This window comes from Heteronotia binoei, chromosome 8 (assembly GCF_032191835.1).
Source record: "Heteronotia binoei isolate CCM8104 ecotype False Entrance Well chromosome 8, APGP_CSIRO_Hbin_v1, whole genome shotgun sequence".
Lineage (NCBI taxonomy): Eukaryota > Metazoa > Chordata > Lepidosauria > Squamata > Gekkonidae > Heteronotia > Heteronotia binoei.
In genome coordinates this window covers 129,775,225-129,795,525 of record NC_083230.1, presented here as the reverse complement: position 1 = coordinate 129,795,525, position 20,301 = coordinate 129,775,225, and the positions used below count along the sequence as shown (strand labels likewise).

General features: G+C 48.7%; 1 protein-coding gene across 1 annotated transcript; it reads left to right on the top strand.

Annotated features, from left to right (window-relative positions):
* Window positions 1-8,098: 8,098 nt before the first annotated feature.
* On the top strand, window positions 8,099-19,929 carry LOC132575798 (C-type lectin BpLec-like). Its single transcript, XM_060244488.1, has 5 exons — window positions 8,099-8,123; window positions 8,504-8,616; window positions 12,727-12,870; window positions 16,973-17,102; window positions 19,862-19,929. Exons 1-5 carry the CDS (start codon window positions 8,099-8,101, stop codon window positions 19,927-19,929), a joined length of 480 nt encoding a protein of 159 aa, XP_060100471.1.
* The last annotated feature ends 372 nt before the right edge of the window (window positions 19,930-20,301 follow it).

The following is a 20,301-nucleotide window of genomic DNA, read 5'->3' as shown; positions in this document are numbered from 1 at the left end:
ACTAACTGATCACATGGTCACATAAAACTGTGGCTTGGCCATTTGGTCTGGGTAGCCATAAAAGGTAATAAAGTTCCCTGCCAGATGGTGTTTCTGCAAATCTAGGTAAATCACAAAAGGACATGTATATCCTAGTTGGAGTCCACCCAGTGACAGAAAAAGGTTGCTGTAACCTTGTCCACAATTTACAGTGGATTCAAGTTCACTCTGTGTCCAGTGTCCAGCATGCTTGGTTGTTCTTTGCATGGGCCCAACATGGGGTAGGTAATGGAGTCCCACGAGAAGACAGAGATCCCTTGTTTCCAGGGCCAAGTACTTAGTGCCAAACTCAGCACCAGGCTGAGGCAGGGTGAGTTGAATTTGGGCTTAGTTGGTCACCCAACCGGGGATTCTTTTCTTTTCTTTTTTTCCTGGAATAAGTGCCAAATAGAAAAGGGTTTACAAACTTCTGTTTGCTTTGGGAATTGGTTTGCTTTGTTTAGAAAGCTCCTTCCACCGGTCCCTTCCTATAAATAGTCCACCGAAGCCGGATTGTCCTACACAGGAAAGTTTGGGCTCCAGAGAACATCCACTCCAAACCACCTTTCCAGGCAAGAGACCAGCAAACAGGTGAGCTTTTGCATTTCTACACCTATTTTTTTTCTTTTTGGGGGCTGGTGTTTGTGCTTTGACTTTGCTGGATGAAGCTAAAAAAGGTCAAGGTAGTCCCCTGTGCAAGCACCAGTTGTTTTCGACTCTGGGTTCAGATTGCTTTCACAATGTTTTCACGGCAGACTTTTTACGGGGTGGTTTGCCATTGCCTAAAGAGCCCCATGGCTCAGAGTGTTAAAGCTATTGTACCATAAAGTTTTCCCCTCCCAAATGGCTAGAATGTCTGGGAAAACCATAAAGTTTTACCAGAAATGCCTAGAGTGATCACCACACAACGTTGCCGGCTACCTATTGTACCATAGAGTTTTTCCCTTCCCAAATGGCTAGAGTGTCCGGGAAAACCATAGAGTTACAAAAACTCTCCCAGTCAGCCTAGCCTGTTGCATTTTGAATGTCTTCATCCCGCCAACAATGGTCGCCGATTGGGCCAGGAGAAGGAAACTATGCGACGGATGGGATTCAGGGGAGATGCTGACCTGTGAGGCTAGCCACAGGGTAGACAATGGTACCTGTGACGGAACCGGCCCGATTCTGCCTTCAGACCCGGTCCCGTCAGCTCCCTATTGAGTCGCCAACTCCTGGAGGGAGCTATTTCTCCTCCTGCCCCTTGGGCTCGCTGCCACCACCTGCTCAGTCTAGGGATTCAGATTGAGAGGAACAGGACTCCCAATCCCCCTCTCCAGCTATGAGGCCCAGCCTCAAGGTCCTCTGCCACCCTGCACTTGGGTTTCACAGAGACCTCAGCGCTTCTTTGGGGCACCCCTGGAGGATTGGCACCTTATCCAACTGCATGCCTTCCCCCTTCCCCGGGGCCCCCTTCTCAACACAGCGTGGTCTGAGCGGTCAGGGATCTATGTGGTACAGAGATTGACTGCCAGCATTCAAAACAGAAAAAATATTTATTTACAAGAGAAAAAGAAAGGGAAAGAAAAACAAAACAAAAACAGTTGCTTGTAAAAGGTTACACAGCACAGCACCCGCACAGCAAACAGCATGACAAAATAAAGGTGGTTTTAAACGCATCGTATTGTCCCTGGTCTAAACTTGCCCTGCCTTAAGAATTACTTACTTGGTCTGACTACCTGGGGGCCTTTTCCTGCGTAAATAGGCCTCTTCCCCAGGCAGGAGCTCCCAGGCTCACATTCTTCTCCGTCGAGCGCTAGCTGAGAACTGACTTCTCTTCCTGCCTAACACATGCCAAGAACAAAAGAACTTCCTGCCTCTCTAGGAGACTTTCCCCCTAGCGTTGTTGGTTTGGCTCTGGAAGGGAGGGGGGGAGTGAGGGGAAGGCTAGGCCTAAGCCTGCTTAGGAGTTTCATGTTTTCCCTCCCTATGAAGCACCAACATTGAATAAAATGGCGTTTCTCCACAGTACCATATTGTACCATAGAGTTTTCCCCTCCCAAATGGCTAGAGTGTCTGGGAAAACCATAGGGTTTTACCAGAAATGCTTAGAGTGGCTGCCACACGACATTGCCGGTGTGATGACATCACTACCTATTGTACCATAGAGTTTTTCCCTCCCAAATGGCTAGAGTGACTGCTCTGAGACACTGAGATTCAGAGTATAGGGTGGGATGTAAATCCAGTATCTTCTCTCTTTGTATTCTGGGGAGCCAGACACTGAAAGAAGGCACCATCTTGTTTTGCAAGGAAAGCCCACCTTGCCTTGTACATTTCATAAATGCCCTAATAAAGTAAGAGATTTGGGGGGTTGCTGCCAAAGCAGAGGGCTCTAGCTGACCTCCCAGGTGATAAAGAGTTCATGATCAGGGGAACGTGATGGGATGTTGTTTTCCAGGAGAACCAGAAGATGGGACAGGTGGTCTTCTTTGGCCTGTGCCTCTTGGGCTGCTTCGTCTTAGGACTGAGTGACACCGCAGTGGAAAGTGAGTGTTGGGGCTGCGCAGGGCTTTCTTTTGTAGCAGGAACTCTTTTGCCTAATAGGCTACACACCCCTGATGTAGCCAATCCTCCTGGAGCTCACAGTAGACCCTGTAAGCCCTCCAACTGTGATTCCAATTGTTGCTTACTTTAAATTTGTTCTTAGCCAATGGAATGACTGTGGATTGAACCTGACAGTCCTCACCAGCTTCCCTTCCCTTGTTGTAGGGATGCCAGTGCCAGGTTGGGAAATCCCTGATGGTTTTGGGGTAGAGCCATAGAAGAGTGGGGTTTGAGGAGAGAGCTCACGAGGGAGATGATGCCTTAGAGTCCACCCTGCTGTTTTCTGGCTCCACCCCCAAAGTCCCCTGACGTTTCTTAGTTGGACCAGGCAACCCTAGTCTGGAAAGCAACAGAACTGACTTCCCCAGAGAGAAAGAGAGAGAAAAATAAAAATTAGAGTGAAGTCTTTGCTCATTTCAAACATCCAAAGGAAAAAAATGCATTTCTCCACAAGAACATATGGAGAGCCCTGCTGGATAAGACCAGTGGTCCATCTCATCCAGCATCGCTTCTCACACAGTGGTCAACCAGTTCTTCTGGACAGCCAACAACAGGGCAGAGAGGCTGAAACCTTCCCCTCAGAAGAGCCCTGCTGCATCAGACCAGTGCGGGCCCATCTAGTCCAGCCTCCTGCCTCACACAGTGGCCAGCCAGTTCATCTGGAGGGCCAACAATAGGGCAGAGAGGCCGAGGCCTTCCCCTGAGAAGAACATCAGAAGAGCCCTGCTGGATCAGACCAGGGAGGGTCCATCTAGTCCAGCCTCCTGTCTCACACAGTGGCCAGCCAGTTCCTCTGGAGGGCCAACAACAGGGCAGAGAGGCCGAGGCCTTCATAAGAACATCAGAAGAGCCCTGCTGCATCAGACCAGTGAGGGCCCATCTAGTCCAGCCTCCTGCCTCACACAGTGGCCAGCCAGTTCATCTGGAGGGCCAACAATAGGGCAGAGAGGCCGAGGCCTTCCCCTGAAAAGAACATCAGAAGAGCCCTGCTGGATCAGACCAGTGAGGGCCCATCTAGTCCAGCCTCCTGCCTCACACAGTGGCCAGCCAGTTCCTCTGGAGGGCCAACAATAGGGCAGAGAGGCCAAGGCCTTCCCCTGAAAAGAACATCAGAAGAGCCCTGCTGGATCAGACCAGTGAGGGCCCATCTAGTCCAGCCTCCTGCCTCACACAGTGGCCAGCCAGTTCATCTGGAGGGCCAACAATAGGGCAGAGAGGCCAAGGCCTTCCCCTGAGAAGAACATCAGAAGAGCCCTGCTGGATCAGAGCAGTGAGGGTCCATCTAGTCCAGCCTCCTGTCTCACACAGTGGCCAGCCAGTTCATCTGGAGGGCCAACAACAGGGCAGAGAGGCCGAGGCCTTCATAAGAACATCAGAAGAGCCCTGCTGGGTCAGACTAGTGAGGGTCCATCTGGTCCAGCCTCCTGTCTCACACAGTGGCCAGCCAGTTCATCTGGAGGGCCAACAATAGGGCAGAGAGGCCGAGGCCTTCCCCTGAGAAGAACATCAGAGGAGCCTTGCTGGATCAGACCAGGGAGGGTCCATCCAATCCAGCCTCCTGCCTCACACAGTGGCCTCAACCAGTTCCTCTGGAGGGCCAGCAACAGGGCACAGAGGCTGAGGCCTTCATGAGAACATCAGAAGAGCCCTGCTGCATCAGAGCAGGGAGGGTCCATCTAGTCCAGCCTCCTGTCTTACACAGGGGTCACCCAGTTCCTCTGGAGGTCCAACAAACATAAGGGTTGAAACTTTCCCCTGATGTTGTCTCCTGGGTCTGGGATTCAGAGGTTTAGTGCCTCTGAACATGGAGGCTCCTCTCAGTCACCAGGGCTAGCAGCCATTGATAGAGTGTTCCTCCATGAATCTACCTAATGCCCCTTTAAAGCTGTTCATTATCCTTGCTGGCAAAACTCCTTCCTTTCATAAATACAGCCGTGAAGGCCTCATTTTGGGCAGGAGCTCACAGGAGTGGAACTCCAGAACCTAAATTTTATTGTGCTCTTTCTTTCTTACCGCCTCCCCCCAAAAAATACTTGCTTCTGGGCTCCATTGTTCAAATTCCCCATGAGAATTTTGCTGAACTCTAAGATTTGACAAACTTTCCAATATTGTTCACCACCAAAAAATGGGGAAATAACCAAAGCACACGAAGTAGGCAGATGGAAATCTTCCTCATGCCACTGTGGCCACAGAGGAGAAAGTAATTGAACAAGTATGATGGGAGTGAGTTTTTATTCGGACATTTTAAGGTAGATGCTGAGCGGATATAATTTAGTGCACCTTCCAGTGATGTCAGAGGTGTGTGACATCATGCAAATTAGTTGTGCTAATGAGCTCCAACTCCTCTTTTCCCACAAAATGACCTCTGGAGCCATGCCCCTGGGATTCTTCACAGACCAGGCAAGAGAGGGGAAGAGAACAAGCAGGTCATTTGAGTTTTATAATTTTTATTAATTTTAACTATAAAAAGAAGAAGAGTTAGCATAGAAGTAGAAACCACAGGAGGGGGGGTGCGGTAGATACAAAATGGGAAGACAGGAGTAAAGCAAGCTACATCAATATCAGTTACATTTCTACATTTCCACCTTAGTGCAAAATACCCAATTCTTTCTACTTGTAGGTATTAAATTTTCACCATATATTCTACCGTCCTCATTTTCCATTATATATATATTTTTAGTAATCTCATTTTTGAAATAAAAGTCTGAACTATTCTTCTTCAGCACATATGGATATAAAAATCAAAGAGGTCACAACACAAAACTAACTGGCAAAACTTAACCATATTAAAAAGGGGAAAAAAACCCAATACAGGCTGGCTCATTATTTTAACAATATCATTGTTTGGATAAATGTTAAAACTTTTGGATATCATAACTCCCATACCCATATTACTCTGTAAGGTACAAATCTAATATATCCCAAAAATCTCAATGGCATCAAAGATTTCAGGTTTTCACGGCTGGCAACATCATTAGGGTTTGTAGAATCTTTCGGGCTCAAGTGCCGTGTTCTACTGGAGAAAGTTTTTCTTCCAGACGTTTCGTTCTCAGCTGCGCCTGCTCCGGCTGCAACGCCACTGAGGATGCTCTCCGCAGCTGAGAACGAAACGTCTGGAAGAAAAACTTTCTCCAGTAGAACACGGCACTTGAGCCCGAAAGATTCTACAAACCCTAATCTCACTTGGCCTTATCGCACACCACTTCATTTTCCCCATATATTTTACCATCCTCATTATCCCTTATACATTTTTGCTGATCTCCTATTAAAAATAAAAGCCTAAATCCTTCTTCAGCACACTCAAATATAAAAAATCAGAAAGATCACCTCGCAAAACTAACTGGCTGAACGTAACCATATTAAAAATACAAACTGAATCATTATTTTAGCAATGACATCATTTGGATAAACATGAAAAGAACAAATGTCTCTTAACCCTTCTAATTTGCTTATTTCAAACATGAGAAGGAGAAAGGGAAAAAAGGAAAAAGGCAAATTTAAAAGAACATAAAGAACAGAGATAATAAAAAAAATGGTATGCATAGAATATAATAATTTGTCTATCTCAATATGAACAGTTCCTCCAAACAAACATATTAAGAGCAGATCTACCAGGTTACCAAATAATTGTGTTGTCTGCTTCCTTATAACGTGATCCAAGTGAATTGTTTATTTATATAAAATTCTTTTTAGAGCTTTTGGAACTATAACTCTTATCTCCATATTACTCTGAGAAGAACAAACCTAATATGTCCCGAGAGCTTCGTTTGGTGCTGTCGCCTATCAATTCTTGTTAAAAATTCCGTATTAGCCACAGAGAGAGATACAATTTAAAATCCCTTCTTCTTGAAAAATTTCTACCTCTTGATTTTCTTGCTGAAATACGCCTTCTCTCTCTTTAGAATGTGCACCTCTCTGGTCCCCTGATGTTCCCCTGATTAGTTTTCCCATGCCTCCAATTCCTCTCAGAGAAGCTTTAGCCAGTTGTAATTTCCAGTCCCTTTTAGAAACTGTACCATCAGGTTCCATTTTATTTTCCTTCGGCTCCTTCTTCAATGAATCATTATCAGCTTCTCTCCATTCCACAGATTTCACATGGATCTCTTTAACACCCTGCTCATATAGATTTATTGTCTCTGATCGCTGATAGCGGCGGACAAGGTCAAAAGCCTGGGGGTACTATTGGAGCCCTCCTTAACGATGGAGGCTCAGATAGCAGCCACTGCCAAGTCCGCATTTTTTCATCTTAGGCGGGCAAGGCAGTTGGCCCCCTTCCTGGAAGTGACGATCTAGCAACAGTGATCCATGCCATGGTCACCTCGAGGTTGGACTACTGCAATGCTCTCTACATGGGGCTGCCTTTGTGCCGAACCCGAAAGCTGCAGCTAGTGCAGAATGCCACGGCCCGGCTGTTGTTAGGGCTCCCAAGAAGGGAGCCCATCCGGCTGGGGCTCCGGGACCTGCACTGGCTGCCGATAGCTTACCGAGTCCGGTACAAGGTGCTGGCTATTACCTTTAAAGCCCTATATGGCCTAGGACCTGCCTACCTGAAGGACCGTCTCTCCCCGCATGTTCCCCAGAGAGTACTGAGATCGGGAACACAAAATCTCCTAGTTATCCCTGGGCCAAAGGAAGCCCGCTTAAAATTGACAAGGGACCGGGCCTTTTCTATTATGGCCCCCTCCTGATGGAACCAGCTGGCGGAAGAGGTGAGGGCCCTGCGGGACCTTGCCCAGTTCCACAGGGCCTGTAAGACAACCCTCTTCCGGCTGGCCTATGACTAGCTGGTACAAGAAACTGAGCGTAGCTATAGTGTATGTTTGCTGCCCCAATGTTTTAAATGTTTAAATGTTTTAAATGGTTTAATGCTTAAATTTAAATGTTTTATGTTTAATTCCTATTTATGTTAGATTCCTGTGTTGTAAGCCGCCCTGAGCCACTTGTTGGGAAGGGCGGGATAGAAGTCATAAAATAAATAAATAAATAAATAAATAAATAAATAAATAAATAAATAAATTTAAGGTCTTGCTGCTTTTCAAGATAAAAGCTCCCATTTGCTTTTTACCAACTCTGTTAGTGAACCAAGGTCCTGCTTTAGAGAAGTTATGACATCCATTATATCTTTTTTCTGAAACATTTTGCTTTACAACGCCATTTTTCTCCACAGGATAACTCAGTCTAATAATCAAAGTTGAGAAATAACTCAGAAACCCAGTTAGTCTCTCCATCAAATCTCCTCCAGCTGTATAATTTAATTGTTGCCATTTCGTCTCCCCTCAGATGACAAATACAAATCTCTTTGGAACATATCTCATTTTTGTTCAGACCTATTTGTAGTCGGTTGGCGGTCTCCTTATCACGTATTCAATCATGAACCAGGTCGATTTAAATATCTATATTCAGTCTAATTCAAATTATCACCAATAGTAAAGATTGTTCTTTGACTTTTTGAAAACACACTCACAGGAAAGTGGGAGGAAATTCTGGCCCATTTGCTGATATGCAAAGTAACCCATTAGCCAATGGTATTGAAGAGCAAACTTACTTGCAGAGTAGAATTGCAGTACTTAAGGTAGAAAGGCAATGCATCAGAAGCTTGTTAGAAGAAAAAGAAGCAAGCAGCCGGGTGTTCACCTCTTACTGCTGTAATGGCAATCATGATGGTGGAGCATTGGAGCACACAGAAAGTGCAGGAAGTGGCAGCCGCTACACCCCTGGCTCTCTACAAAGCCCCCTACCAAAAGGAGACCCTTCCAGGGTCTCCCTAGAGATGCTGCAGCACCCCTCCAGCCACCAGAATCAGGGGGGCCACTGAAGACAAGCAGCAGAACCCCGCTGATCTTAAGGCAACAAAACCCAGAAGCCACAAGCAGGTAATTTGAATGTGTTTTGTCAGGTCTTCCAGATGCCGGTCATGACTACGTGGCTGCAAGGGCTTCCTGTCACCCTGGGGCAGTTTACATCAGAGGATATTGCTATGAATTTTTTAGCAATTCCTTGTCATGGGACGCAGCAGAGGTAAGTGCTGCCAAGGAGAGGAGGTGGCTGAGAGGTGATATGATCACCATCTTCAAGTCCTTGAAGGGCTGTCCTAGAGAGGATGGTGTGGAATTGTTTTCTGTGGCCCCAGAAGGCAGGACCAGAACCAATGGGTTGAAATTAAATCAGAAGAGTTTCCGGCTCAACATTAGGAAGAACTTCCTGACCGTTAGAGCGGTTCCTCAGTGGAACAGGCTTCCTCCTAGGGAGCTGGTGGGCTCTCCTTCCTTGGAGGTTTTTAAACAGAGGCTGGATGGCCACCTGACAGTGATGAAGATCCTGTGAATTTAGGGGGAGGGGTTTGTGAATTTAGAGCGGTTCCTCAGTGGAACAGGCTTCCTTGGGAGGTGGGGGGCTCTCCTTCCTTGGAGGTTTTTGAACAGAGGTTGGATGGCCATCTGACAGCAATGGAGATCCTGTGAATTTAGGGGGAGGGGTTTGTGAATTTAGAGCGGTTCCTCAGTGGAACAGGCTTCCTCCTCGGGAGGTGGTGGGCTCTCCTTCCTTGGAGGTTTTTCAACAGAGGCTAGATGGCCATCTGGCAGCAATGAAGATCCTGTGAATTTAGGGGGAGGGGTTTGTGAATTTAGAGGGGTTCTTCAGTGGAACAGGCTTCCTCCTCGGGAGGTGGTGGGCTCTCCTTCCTTGGAGGTTTCTAAACAGAGGCTAGATGGCCATCTGACAGCAATGAGGATCCTGTGAATTTAGGGGGAGGGGTTTGTGAGTTTAGAGTGGTTCCTCAGTGGAACAGGCTTCCTCCTTGGGAGGTGGTGGGCTCTCCTTCCTTGGAGGTTTTTAAACAGAGGCTGGATGGCCATCTGACAGCAATGAAGATCCTGTGAATTTAGGGGGAGGTGTTTGTGAATTTAGAGGGGTTCCTCAGTGGAACAGGCTTCCTCCTCAGGAGGTGGTGGGCTCTCCTTTCTTGGAGGTTTTTCAACAGAGGCTAGATGGCCATCTGACAGCAATGGAGATTCTGTGAATTTAGGGGGAGGGGTTTGTGAATTTAGAGCGGTTCCTCAGTGGAACAGGCTTCCTCCTCGGGAGGTGGTGGGCTCTCCTTCCTTGGAGGTTTTTCAACAGAGGCTGGATGGCCATCTGGCAGCAATGAAGATCCTGTGAATTTAGGGGGAGGGGTTTGTGAATTTAGAGTGGTTTCTCAGTGGAACAGGCTTCCTCCTTGGGAGGTGGCGGGCTCTCCTTCCTTGGAGGTTTCTAAACAGAAGCTAGATGGCCATCTGACAGCAATGCAGATCCTGTGAATTTAGGGGGAGGGGTTTGTGAGTTTCCTGCATCCTGCAGGGGGTTGGACTAGATGACCCTGGAGGTCCCTTCCAACTCTATGATTCTATGATTCTAAGGAGGAAAAAGAGCAATAGAAAAGGGGTTAGGATAGGTTTGCCCACCCCCAAGTCCCTGTGGGGGCTCCCCTGCTGTTGGGGGCTCCAATCCACCACCAGCCAGCTGGCCAGAGAGGGACCCCCCTCCCCCCCCAAAAAAAAAAAACCAAGGATGTCATCGCATGATTTGGTGTAGTGGTTAAGTGTGCGGACTGTTATCTGGGAGAACCGGGTTTGATTCCCCACTCCTCCCATGGCCTTGGGTCAGCCATAGCTCTGGCAGAGGTTGTCCTTGAAAGGGCAGCTGCTGTGAGAGCCCTCTCCAGCCCCACCCACCTCACAGGGTGTGTGTTGTGGGGGAGGAAGGGAAAGGAGATTGTGAGCCACTCTGTGACTCTTCGGAGTGGAGGGTGGGATATAAATCCAGTATCTTCATCTACCTCACAGGGTGTCTGTTGTGGGGGAGGAAGGGAAAGGAGATTGTAAACCGCTCTGAGACTCTTCGGAGTGGAGGGCGGGATATAAATCCAATATCTTCATCTACCTCACAGGGTGTCTGTTGTGGGGGAGGAAGGGAAAGGAGATTGTGAGCCGCTCTGAGACTCTTCGGAGTGGAGGGTGGGATATAAATTCAATATCTTCATCTACCTCACAGGGTGTCTGTTGTGGGGGAGGAAGGTAAAGGAGATTGTGAGCCGCTCTGAGACTCTTCGGAGTGGAGGGCGGGATATAAATCCAATATCTTCATTTACCTCACAGGGTGTCTGTTGTGGGGGAGGAAGGGAAAGGAAATTGTGAGCCGCTCTGAGACTCTTCAGAGTGGAGGGCGGGATATAAATCCAATATCTTCATCTACCCCACAGGGTGTCTGTTGTGGGGGAAGAAGGGAAAGGAAATTGTGAGCCGCTCTGAGACTCTTCGGAGTGGAGGGCGGGATATAAATCCAATATCTTCATCTACCCCACAGGGTGTCTGTTGTGGGGGAAGAAGGGAAAGGAAATTGTGAGCCGCTCTGAGACTCTTCGGAGTGGAGGGCGGGATATAAATCCAATATCTTCATCTACCTCACAGAGTGTCTGTTGTGGGGGAGGAAGGGAAAGGAGATTGTTAGCCGCTCTGAGACTCTTCAGAGTGGAGGGCGGGATATAAATCCAACATCTTCATCTACCTCACAAGGTGCCTGTTGTGGGGTGGGGGAGGAAAAGGAGTTTGTGAGCCGCTCTGAGACTCTTCGGAGTGGAGGGCGGGATATAAATCCAATATCTTCATCTACCCCACAGGGTGTCTGTTGTGGGGGAAGAAGGGAAAGGAAATTGTGAGCCGCTCTGAGACTCTTCGGAGTGGAGGGCGGGATATAAATCCAATATCTTCATCTACCTCACAGAGTGTCTGTTGTGGGGGAGGGAGGGAAAGGAGATTGTTAGCCGCTCTGAGACTCTTCAGAGTGGAGGGCGGGATATAAATCCAACATCTTCATCTACCTCACAAGGTGCCTGTTGTGGGGTGGGGGAGGAAAAGGAGTTTGTGAGCCGCTCTGAGACTCTTCGGAGTGGAGGGTGGGATATAAATCCAACATCTTCATCTACCTCACAGGGTGTCTGTTGTGGGGGAGGAAGGGAAAGGAGATTGTAAACCGCTCTGAGACTCTTCGGAGTGGAGGGCGGGATATAAATCCAATATCTTCATCTACCTCACAGAGTGTCTGTTGTGGGGGAGGGAGGGAAAGGAGATTGTTAGCCGCTCTGAGACTCTTCAGAGTGGAGGGCGGGATATAAATCCAACATCTTCATCTACCTCACAAGGTGCCTGTTGTGGGGTGGGGGAGGAAAAGGAGTTTGTGAGCCGCTCTGAGACTCTTCGGAGTGGAGGGTGGGATATAAATCCAACATCTTCATCTACCTCACAGGGTGTCTGTTGTGGGGGAGGAAGGGAAAGGAGATTGTGAGCCGTTCTGAGACTCTTTGGAGTGAAGGGCGGGATATCTTCTTCTTCTTCAATGATGTCCCTGATGTCATTGCATCACCCTGAAGTGATGTCGTCATGTTGGGGATGTCATACAATGACACTCTAGTTTTAGGGCAAAACTATGATTTTGTAGCAAGAAATTAGAGCTTTTTGCCCCAAACCCCAGCATGATGACATCATTTCCGGGTCTGGGATCCCCACACCTCTGGCTCCAGGATCCCCACACCATCAGCCAGGTAGGACGCGGCAACTCTAGGTAGGAACAGGGCTGCCAGTCCTCAGCTGAGAAGAAGTGCAATGAGAGGAGAGGTCACTCTGTAAGACTAACAGCATAAACCCAAAGGGTTCCTATGACCTAAATTACTATAATAATAAAACATGCATTTATTACAAGAATGACAGGCAAAAACTACAATCCTCAATACACAGCCATTGAAACTCAGTCCAATAATAAAATACTCAGTTACCAGTATTCACATAGAAGAAGAAGATATTGGATTTATATCCCACCCTCCACTCCAAATCTCTGAGCAGCTCACAATTTCTTAAATACTGAAATTAGCTCTTTTTTGATGTTAGGAAATAAAATTATAATCCTGAGGAAATTTATGCCTGAGAAAAGTTATGTAAAAGTATATGCCTGAGGAAATTTATGTAAAAGTAAATTATTCCCTAGTTTAGTGGATCTTTGACAGCTGTGCAAACTCAAAGGGGGCCATAATTTGATATCACAATAGCACTATGATGATTTAACACCGAGGAATGGTTTGTTCCCTCATGGCAGGACGCATGTCAGAAACTGGGACCTGGAAGTCACCTGGCTTCCATTTCCAGCAGCTGGGAGGAAAGAAGAATCTCTACTTACATCAGAAGCCACAGCAATGCCAACTGCGTCTGGATTGGTTTTTACGCCGTGCCACATTATAATGTAGGTTCTGACTCTGGACTTTCTTTTGTTCCCTTTCAAATCTTAGCTTTGAATACTTAGATTACATATCAAAAAAGTGTCAGGCTGGGGTACGGTTGCCAATCGCCTGGTGGGTATATTGTAACACAATAGAGAAACACGGAGCAGGGTAAAGGTACAAAAACCTCCACGAGAACCAGCCTCAACAAATTTAAGTGTAATTTACAAAAATTCTTATAATCAAAATAAACATATCAAAAGTGAAATTGATCACATTTTAAAGTGACAGAACACTGACCACGCCCGTGCCCATAGTCCTGAAGTCTCTGGACATGAAGATTCTCAAAGTGAAGATCCGGGCTGTGGTGAAAAGGGTCGATATTCAAAATGCAGAACAACGCTCCAATCTTTTTTGATGAACAGACGAGTAGAATGACGTAATGCAGCAAGGTTGAATTGATTCAACCTCTAAGAATATTGAAGCGTTGCTCTCCTAGGAAAGAATTTTATTAATGTACTTTTGAAGATCGTTGAAGTACTATGTAAAACAGAGAGAATAGCGCAACTCTGTCGCGTTCTGATGCCTTGCTGAATTACATCATTCTACTCATCTGTTCACCAAAAAAAATTGGAACGTTGTTCTCCGTTTTGAATATCGACCCTTTTCACCACAGCCTGGATCTTCAGTTTGAGAATCTTCATGTCCAGAGACTTCAGGACTATGGGCACAGGCATGGTCAGTGTTCTGTCACTTTAAAATGTGATTAATTTCACTTTTGATTATAAGAATTTTTGTAAATTGCACTTAAATTTTTTCATTGTTGAGGCTGGTTCTCGTGGAGGTTTTTGTACCTTTACCCCAATTCCAAGGTGGGGGCAGGGGATCCCCCGGTTTGGAGACCCTCCCCCACTTTAGAGTCATCAGAAAGTGTAGGGGGGAAATGTCTATTGGGCATTCTATTATTCCCTATGGATATCGATTCTCATAGGGTATAATGTAGAATTGATCTGCAGGTATCCGCGGCTCTGAGGGGATTGTATTTTGAGGTAGGGGCACCAAATTCACAGCATAGCATCCGATGCCTCTCCTCAAAACACCCCCCAAGTTTCAAAAAGATTGCACTAGGCGGTCCAATTCTATGAGCTCTCAAGGAGGTGCCCTTATCCTTCATTATTTCCTATGGAAGGAAGGCATTGAAAAGGTGTGCGGTCCCTTTAAATGTGATGGCCAGAACTCCCTTTGGAGTTCAACGATGCTTGTCACAACCTTGCTCCTGGCCCCGCCCCCAGGGCCGGCTCACCACTTGGCAAACTAGGAAGTTACCTAGGGTGCCGGGAAGCAGGGGGCAGCAAATTGAGCCCCCCGCCCCGCTGTTTCAGGCAAGCACTTAGTTTGCCTTCCTCTCCCCCTCACCACCCCCACCATCACTAGCCCCCTTCGGCCCATCGCCGCCCCCCTGTGCCCTCCAGCCCACCGTCACCGAGCTCTGCTCGCTCTCCCCCCCTCCTGCCCCGCTCGCCGCAAGCAAAACTAAAGGCTGCAGCGTCGGTGGGGGCACGTGGGGTGTCGGTGGGCCAGAGGAGGCTGGGGAAGGCTGGAGGGGGCTAGCAGCAGCCGCGACAGTGGGAGGGAGACAAACAGGAAAGGAAGGGGAGGGAGGGAGGAGGCGGGTGGGTGCCGCTCCTTGGTAAGGCACCGGGGGGGCACCGGGAGGCACCTGCCTAGGGCACCAGGCACCCACAGGCTGGCGCTGCCCACCACCTATGTCGCCTGGCTTCACCCCCAAGGTCCCCAGATATTTCTTGAATTGGACTTGGCAGCCCTAGGCTGGGCGAGACTTGCCAGCTGCCTCTGGACAACCAGCGGGGGGTTGGGGGAATTTACTGCGAGTGGGAGGACGGCTCGGCTGATTATGGCAGTGTTAAATACTGGGTTCGATGCACGAGGCTCGTTGCATAGCGATTAAAGCTCTTTATGAGCGATCCAGCATGTTTCTCAAGCAACTACAAACTACAGCCAAGCGCTCAGAACATGCGGCAATATATACAGTTGGGGCAGGGGGAATGCAGCCCCCATGAAGCAGAGAACACCCTTTGATTGCACCCTTTTTGGATCCTTCATTAGAATATGCATCCTCATTGGCCGATCCTAGAATCCTCTGATACTGCCTCCCGATTGGCCAGTCTGAATTATGTAGCCAATTAGGATGCAGGTCTTTGGATCCTTTCAGGTGATTGTGTTGCACCTCAAGCTCAGGATACTACACCCGATGTGTCCAGGGAGGCCTTCCCATACATCACAGGCAGTGATGTCACCCAGAAGTGACATCATTACACAGCGACATTGGGGAGATGCTCTGGTATTTGGGCATGGTAAATTTGACTTCCACCATCTTTTTTTTTGCCCAAATACTAGAGCGTCACCCCAATGTTACCAAGGTAATTATATTTCCAGATCACGTGATGTGATGGTATCGCTTTACTTTGCTCTGGTAAAGCCTCACCTAGAGTATTGTGTTCAGTTTTGGGCACCACATTTTAAGAAGGATATAGACAAACTGGAACAGCTCCAGAGGAGGGCAACAAAGATGGGGAGGGGTCTGGAGACCAAGTCCTATGAGGAAAGGTTGAAGGAGCTGGGGATGTTTAGCCTGGAGAGGAGGCGGCTGAGAGGTGATAGGATCACCATCTTCAAGTCCTTGAAGGGCTGTCCTATAGAGGATGGGGTGGCATTGTTTTCTGTGGCCCCAGAAGGTAGGACCAGAACCAATGGGTAGAAATTAAATCAAAAGAGTTTCCAGCTCAACATTAGGAAGAACTTCCTGACGGTTAGAGCGATTCCTCAGTGGAACAGGCTTCCTGGGGAGGTGATGGGCTCTCCTTCCTTGGAGGTTTTTCAACAGAGGCTAGATGGCCATCTGATAGCAATGAGGATCCTGTGAATTTAGGGGGAGGCGTTTGTGAGTTTCCTGCATTGTGCAAGGGATTGGACTAGATGACCCTGGAGGTCCCTTCCAACTCTATGATTCTATATCAGGGGTGCCAGCCTCCTGCAACTCCTCTGTGATAGAGATTTTTCTCTGTGATAGATATCCTCTGTGATAGATATCATACCCGCCTGAACAGAGAAGTTATTGAGATTTACAAACACCAGCACAATTTTAACAGAAAGGAAGAAGGCATTTTCATCCACCAATCTTGGTACCCAGCTCTGCAAAACACCCTACAGACTATAAATTGCAGAAAGTCTCAGAACAACCAGCAAATTCCACAGAACAATCAGCACAGTCAACAACCATCTTCCTTATCTTCAAACCCCTTCCAACCCTCCCAGCAATTAACACAGAACAATGGTCACATTCAACAGCCAGTTTCCTTATCACTACCCTTCCAGGAAGCCCCACCAAACAATGGGCACATCCACAAACCAATTGCCCTTTCATCACACCCCCTCCAGCCTAGAAATAGCAGCTCTCCAGCAGCCCTGGCCTCACTCAGTGCACAGCAGCCAAGAAGGTCAGAGCACCTGCTCCGGCTGCAACGCCACTGAGGATGTTCTCCGCAGCTGAGAACGAAACGTCTGGAAGGAAAACTTTCTCCAGTAGAACACGGCACTTGAGCCCGAAAGATTCTACAAACCCTAATAGAGATTTTTCTGTTTGAAATTCAATTTCTATATCTCAGACAGTTCAATGGATCGCTGGTTCGAAATAACATTTGAGAGGCTTTTAATATGAAAGCAAAGATATGTTTATCTCTACAAGGAAATGGGGTACTGGGAGGGAAAACAACAAAGCACTAAGAACCACATCCTAACAGATGGAAGGCCACATGGTTAATGGAGGATACTTCCCCCTTCTCCTTGACCTCTCTGCCTGAACAAACAAACAAGCTTTCCCACCTTATCTCTTGATTGGCAGGGGAGCCAGGATCTTCTTCCTAGGCCATGCAGACAACAGGGAATCAGGTAGAGCGTTAACCCTATAATGACTGGAACGTTAGAACATTGCAAAGGAGATGCAGAACAGAAACGTGGTTCCAACACTCTGCACCCGCACTCACGACCTGCCAGGGTTTGCAAGTCCTCTTACTTCATGGGAGTTTTCTCTTTCCCCCTCAACAGACAATGGAGTGGAAATGGAGCGACCAGTCCCGATACATCTTTGGGGCGCCTCTCTGGGACAAACGCAAACCCAGCACCTCCATCTCCTCCTTGGAATGCGTGGCTCTTTGCAACGTCCGGTATCCATCATGTACGTATGAAGGCTGTTAGCAAGTGTATGGCTGGCGGGGATGGCCTAGATAGGGACAAACCTTCTGCTGCCTTCTCAAGATTTTCGTGACAGGCAACTGGAGTGCTCCAGGGCATCATCTGCTGCCTCTTTCTCTAGGTGACTCTGTGTCCATTTCCTTCTTCTTACCCCTGGCTGCTGGCCCGCATACCCTCCCTAGCTGCTGTCACGGACTGGGTGCGGGCGAGAGCAAAGTCCACGTCCAGTCCAGGGTCGAGCCAGGGAGTTCCAACCAAAGCTGAGTCAGGTAACCGAGTAGGGAATGGAGAGCGAGGCCATCTGGAGGTGGGAGAAATTCGAAGAGTGCAAGTGAGAGCACAAGAGCCAGAGTGGATGCAAGCTGTCACAAAAGTGACCTGTTGCTTCCACAGAGAGCCCAGTCCTCATCAGGGGGTTAAAGGGGCCTCCAGTGATGCTCCAATGAGCAAGCGGGGAAGCTCCTGCTAAAACTCAGGACCCAGCGACCGCCTTCTTTGCAGGTGTGCGTCCCTCTGACAGGCCGCTAAGTCTCGGTGGAGTCATTCTCTCAGTTGAGCTACCCACAGGGGTGAGTCGGATCAGATGTGGGAGATGCTGAGTCCAGCGGCAGCAAACTGTCAGCTGCAGGAGCTCTAGAGGGGCCAGAAGGGCATTTTCTCTCCCTACTCGCTTCTTCACCCTGACCTGGATGACCCAGGCTTGCCTAGTCCCATCAGATCGCAGAAGCTAAGCAAGGTTGGCCCTGGATAGAATTGGATGGGAGACTACCAACAAAGTCCAGGGTCGCTATGCAGAGGCAGGCAAAGGCCAACCACCTCTGAATGTCTTTTGCCCTGATGTGGGTGGGCCAGGCTAGCCCGATCTTGTCAGATCTCAGAAGCTCAGCAGGGTCAGTCCTGGTTTGTACTCAGATGGGAGACCACCAAGGAAGTCCAGGGTCACTATGCAGAAGCGGGCAATGGCCAGCCACCTCCATATATCCTTTCCCTTGACCTGGGTGACCCAGGCTAGCTCGATCTCCTCACATCTCAGAAGCTAAACAGGGTCGGCTCTGGATGGAACTTGGATGGGAGACCAGCAAGGAAGTCCAGGGTTGCTCTGCAGAGGCAGGCGATGGCCAACCATCTCCATATATCCTTCCCCTTGACCTGGGTGACCCAGGCTAGCTCGATCTCCTCACATCTCAGAAGCTAAGCAGGGCAAGCTCTGGATAGAACTTGGATGGGAGACCACCAAGGAAGTCGAGGGTTGCTCTGCAGAGGCAGGCAATGGCCAGCCATCTCCATATATCCTTTCCCTTGACCTGGGTGACCCAGGCTAGCTCGATCTCCTCACATCTCAGAAGCTAAGCAGAGTCAGCTCTGGATAGAACTTGGATGGGAGACCACCAAGGAAGTTCAGGGTTGCTCTGCAGAGGCAGGCGATGGCCAGCCACCTCCATATATCCTTTCCCTTGACCTGGGTGACCCAGGCTAGCTCGATCTCCTCACATCTCAGAAGCTAAGCAGAGTCAGCTCTGGATGGAACTTGGATGGGAGACCACTAAGGAAATCCAGGGTTGCTCTGCAGAGGCAGGCAATGGCCAGCCACCTCCATATATCCTTTCCCTTGACCTGGGTGACCCAGGCTAGCTCGATCTCCTCACATCTCAGAAGCTAAACAGGGTCGGCTCTGGATAGAACTTGGATAGGAGACCACCAAGGAAGTCCAGGGTTGCTCTGCAGAAGCAGACAAGGGTCAAACTCCTCTGTTCATCTCTTGCCTTGAACACCCCACAAGGGGTCGCCATAACTTGGTTTCCGTTGCCATAATTCGGCTGCCACTTGATTCACCCATAATCTGGATGGCCCAACCCAGATTTTGGAAGCTAAGCAGGGTCAATTTTTTGGGTGGGAGGCCACCAAGGACATCCAGGGTGTCTGTGCAGAGGCAGGCAATGGCAAACCACCTCTGACGGTCTCTTGCCTTGAAAACCCTTTGGGGTCCCCATAAGTAGGCAGTGACTTTACAGCACCTTCCCTCCCCTACCCGATTACTGCGTTTGCTCTTCCTCAAGCCCCCTCCCCAAAACACCTTAGGCTCCACCCACCCTGGCTACTTGGTCGCCGTGAGCTATTGTTTTTCTTTGTTATAGTCGGGTTGTTATGTAGAAAAATAAGTGGCAGAACTCATTAGCATTCCTCATTAGCATATGTCGCCCCCGTCCCCCAGACAAAAGCAACTCATTGCAAGAAAGGAGAGCCCCGGGCGAGAGGCCTGCTTGGGCTGGCTAGAGATCCAGCCCAACCCGAGCAGGCCTCAGTTACCTGGGGCTCTCCTGGGCTGCCCGCCCCAGTCAAAAGGCCAGCAAGCCACTCACCGCCCAAAATCATAGAAGAAGTGGAGAAAGGGTGGCGTGGGCTTCTCCAGGGGTTAATGAGGGCTGCTGTGGGCGTGGCAAAGCTCCAGGTGGCTGGCTGGATGCCCGCTCTCCTAATCCAGGGATTGTTATGCAGCTGCACCTCCTATTCAATGGACAGGGTAGGTGGGGAGGAGGAGGGGGAACCCTCAGAAAGGTTCAGGAGTTGTGCTCCTGTGAGCTCCTGTTGAATCTGAGGCCTGATCTTAGTGATTTACTGATGTACAAATCAGTCCAAGGGAGCAAGAATAAGACGTTTGAAATCCTCCATCATGTTGAGTCACTTTGTGTCTTCTAAATTCATCTCACCTCTGACAAGTGCTCTCTTTCCCCCCCCCGACAGATTCCGCCAGATGGTATCAGCAGAACTGTGAGACCCCCTACCCATACGTGTGCAAATACATGGCCTAGAGTTAGGCCTGGAAAGGACACCCAGCCCCCCAAAGGCACCATCTCATCGTTTCCTCCCTGACCTGAAGTGGGCAGAAGTTCCAACGGGCAAAGCTCCAGCTTTGGATTTTGGAGGGCTGCAGTGTCATAGGAGTTCTTGCCTGTCCCTTTCCTGAGATTCTCTCTTTCCTTCAATTACTGCTTTGTTAACCTGCATAAATCTTTGTCGTTCCCACACTCAGAACAATCCTAAGAACACTTTCAAGTGGCAGAGAGGCAGCTGGGTGTAGTGGTGAAGTGCGCAGACTCGTATCTGGGAAAACCGGGTTCGATTCCCCACTCCTCTACTTGTGCCTGCTGGAATGGCCTTGGGTTAGCCAGAGCTCTCGCAGA

Coding starts and splice junctions, on each gene's coding strand:
- LOC132575798 (XM_060244488.1), top strand. CDS start 8,099: ATGCAAAGTAACCCATTAGCCAATG. Junction 8,617..12,726: donor TGTCATGGGACGCAGCAGAG/GTAAGTGCTGCC, acceptor CCCTCATGGCAG/GACGCATGTCAGAAACTGGG. Junction 12,871..16,972: donor ACGCCGTGCCACATTATAAT/GTAGGTTCTGAC, acceptor CCCCCTCAACAG/ACAATGGAGTGGAAATGGAG.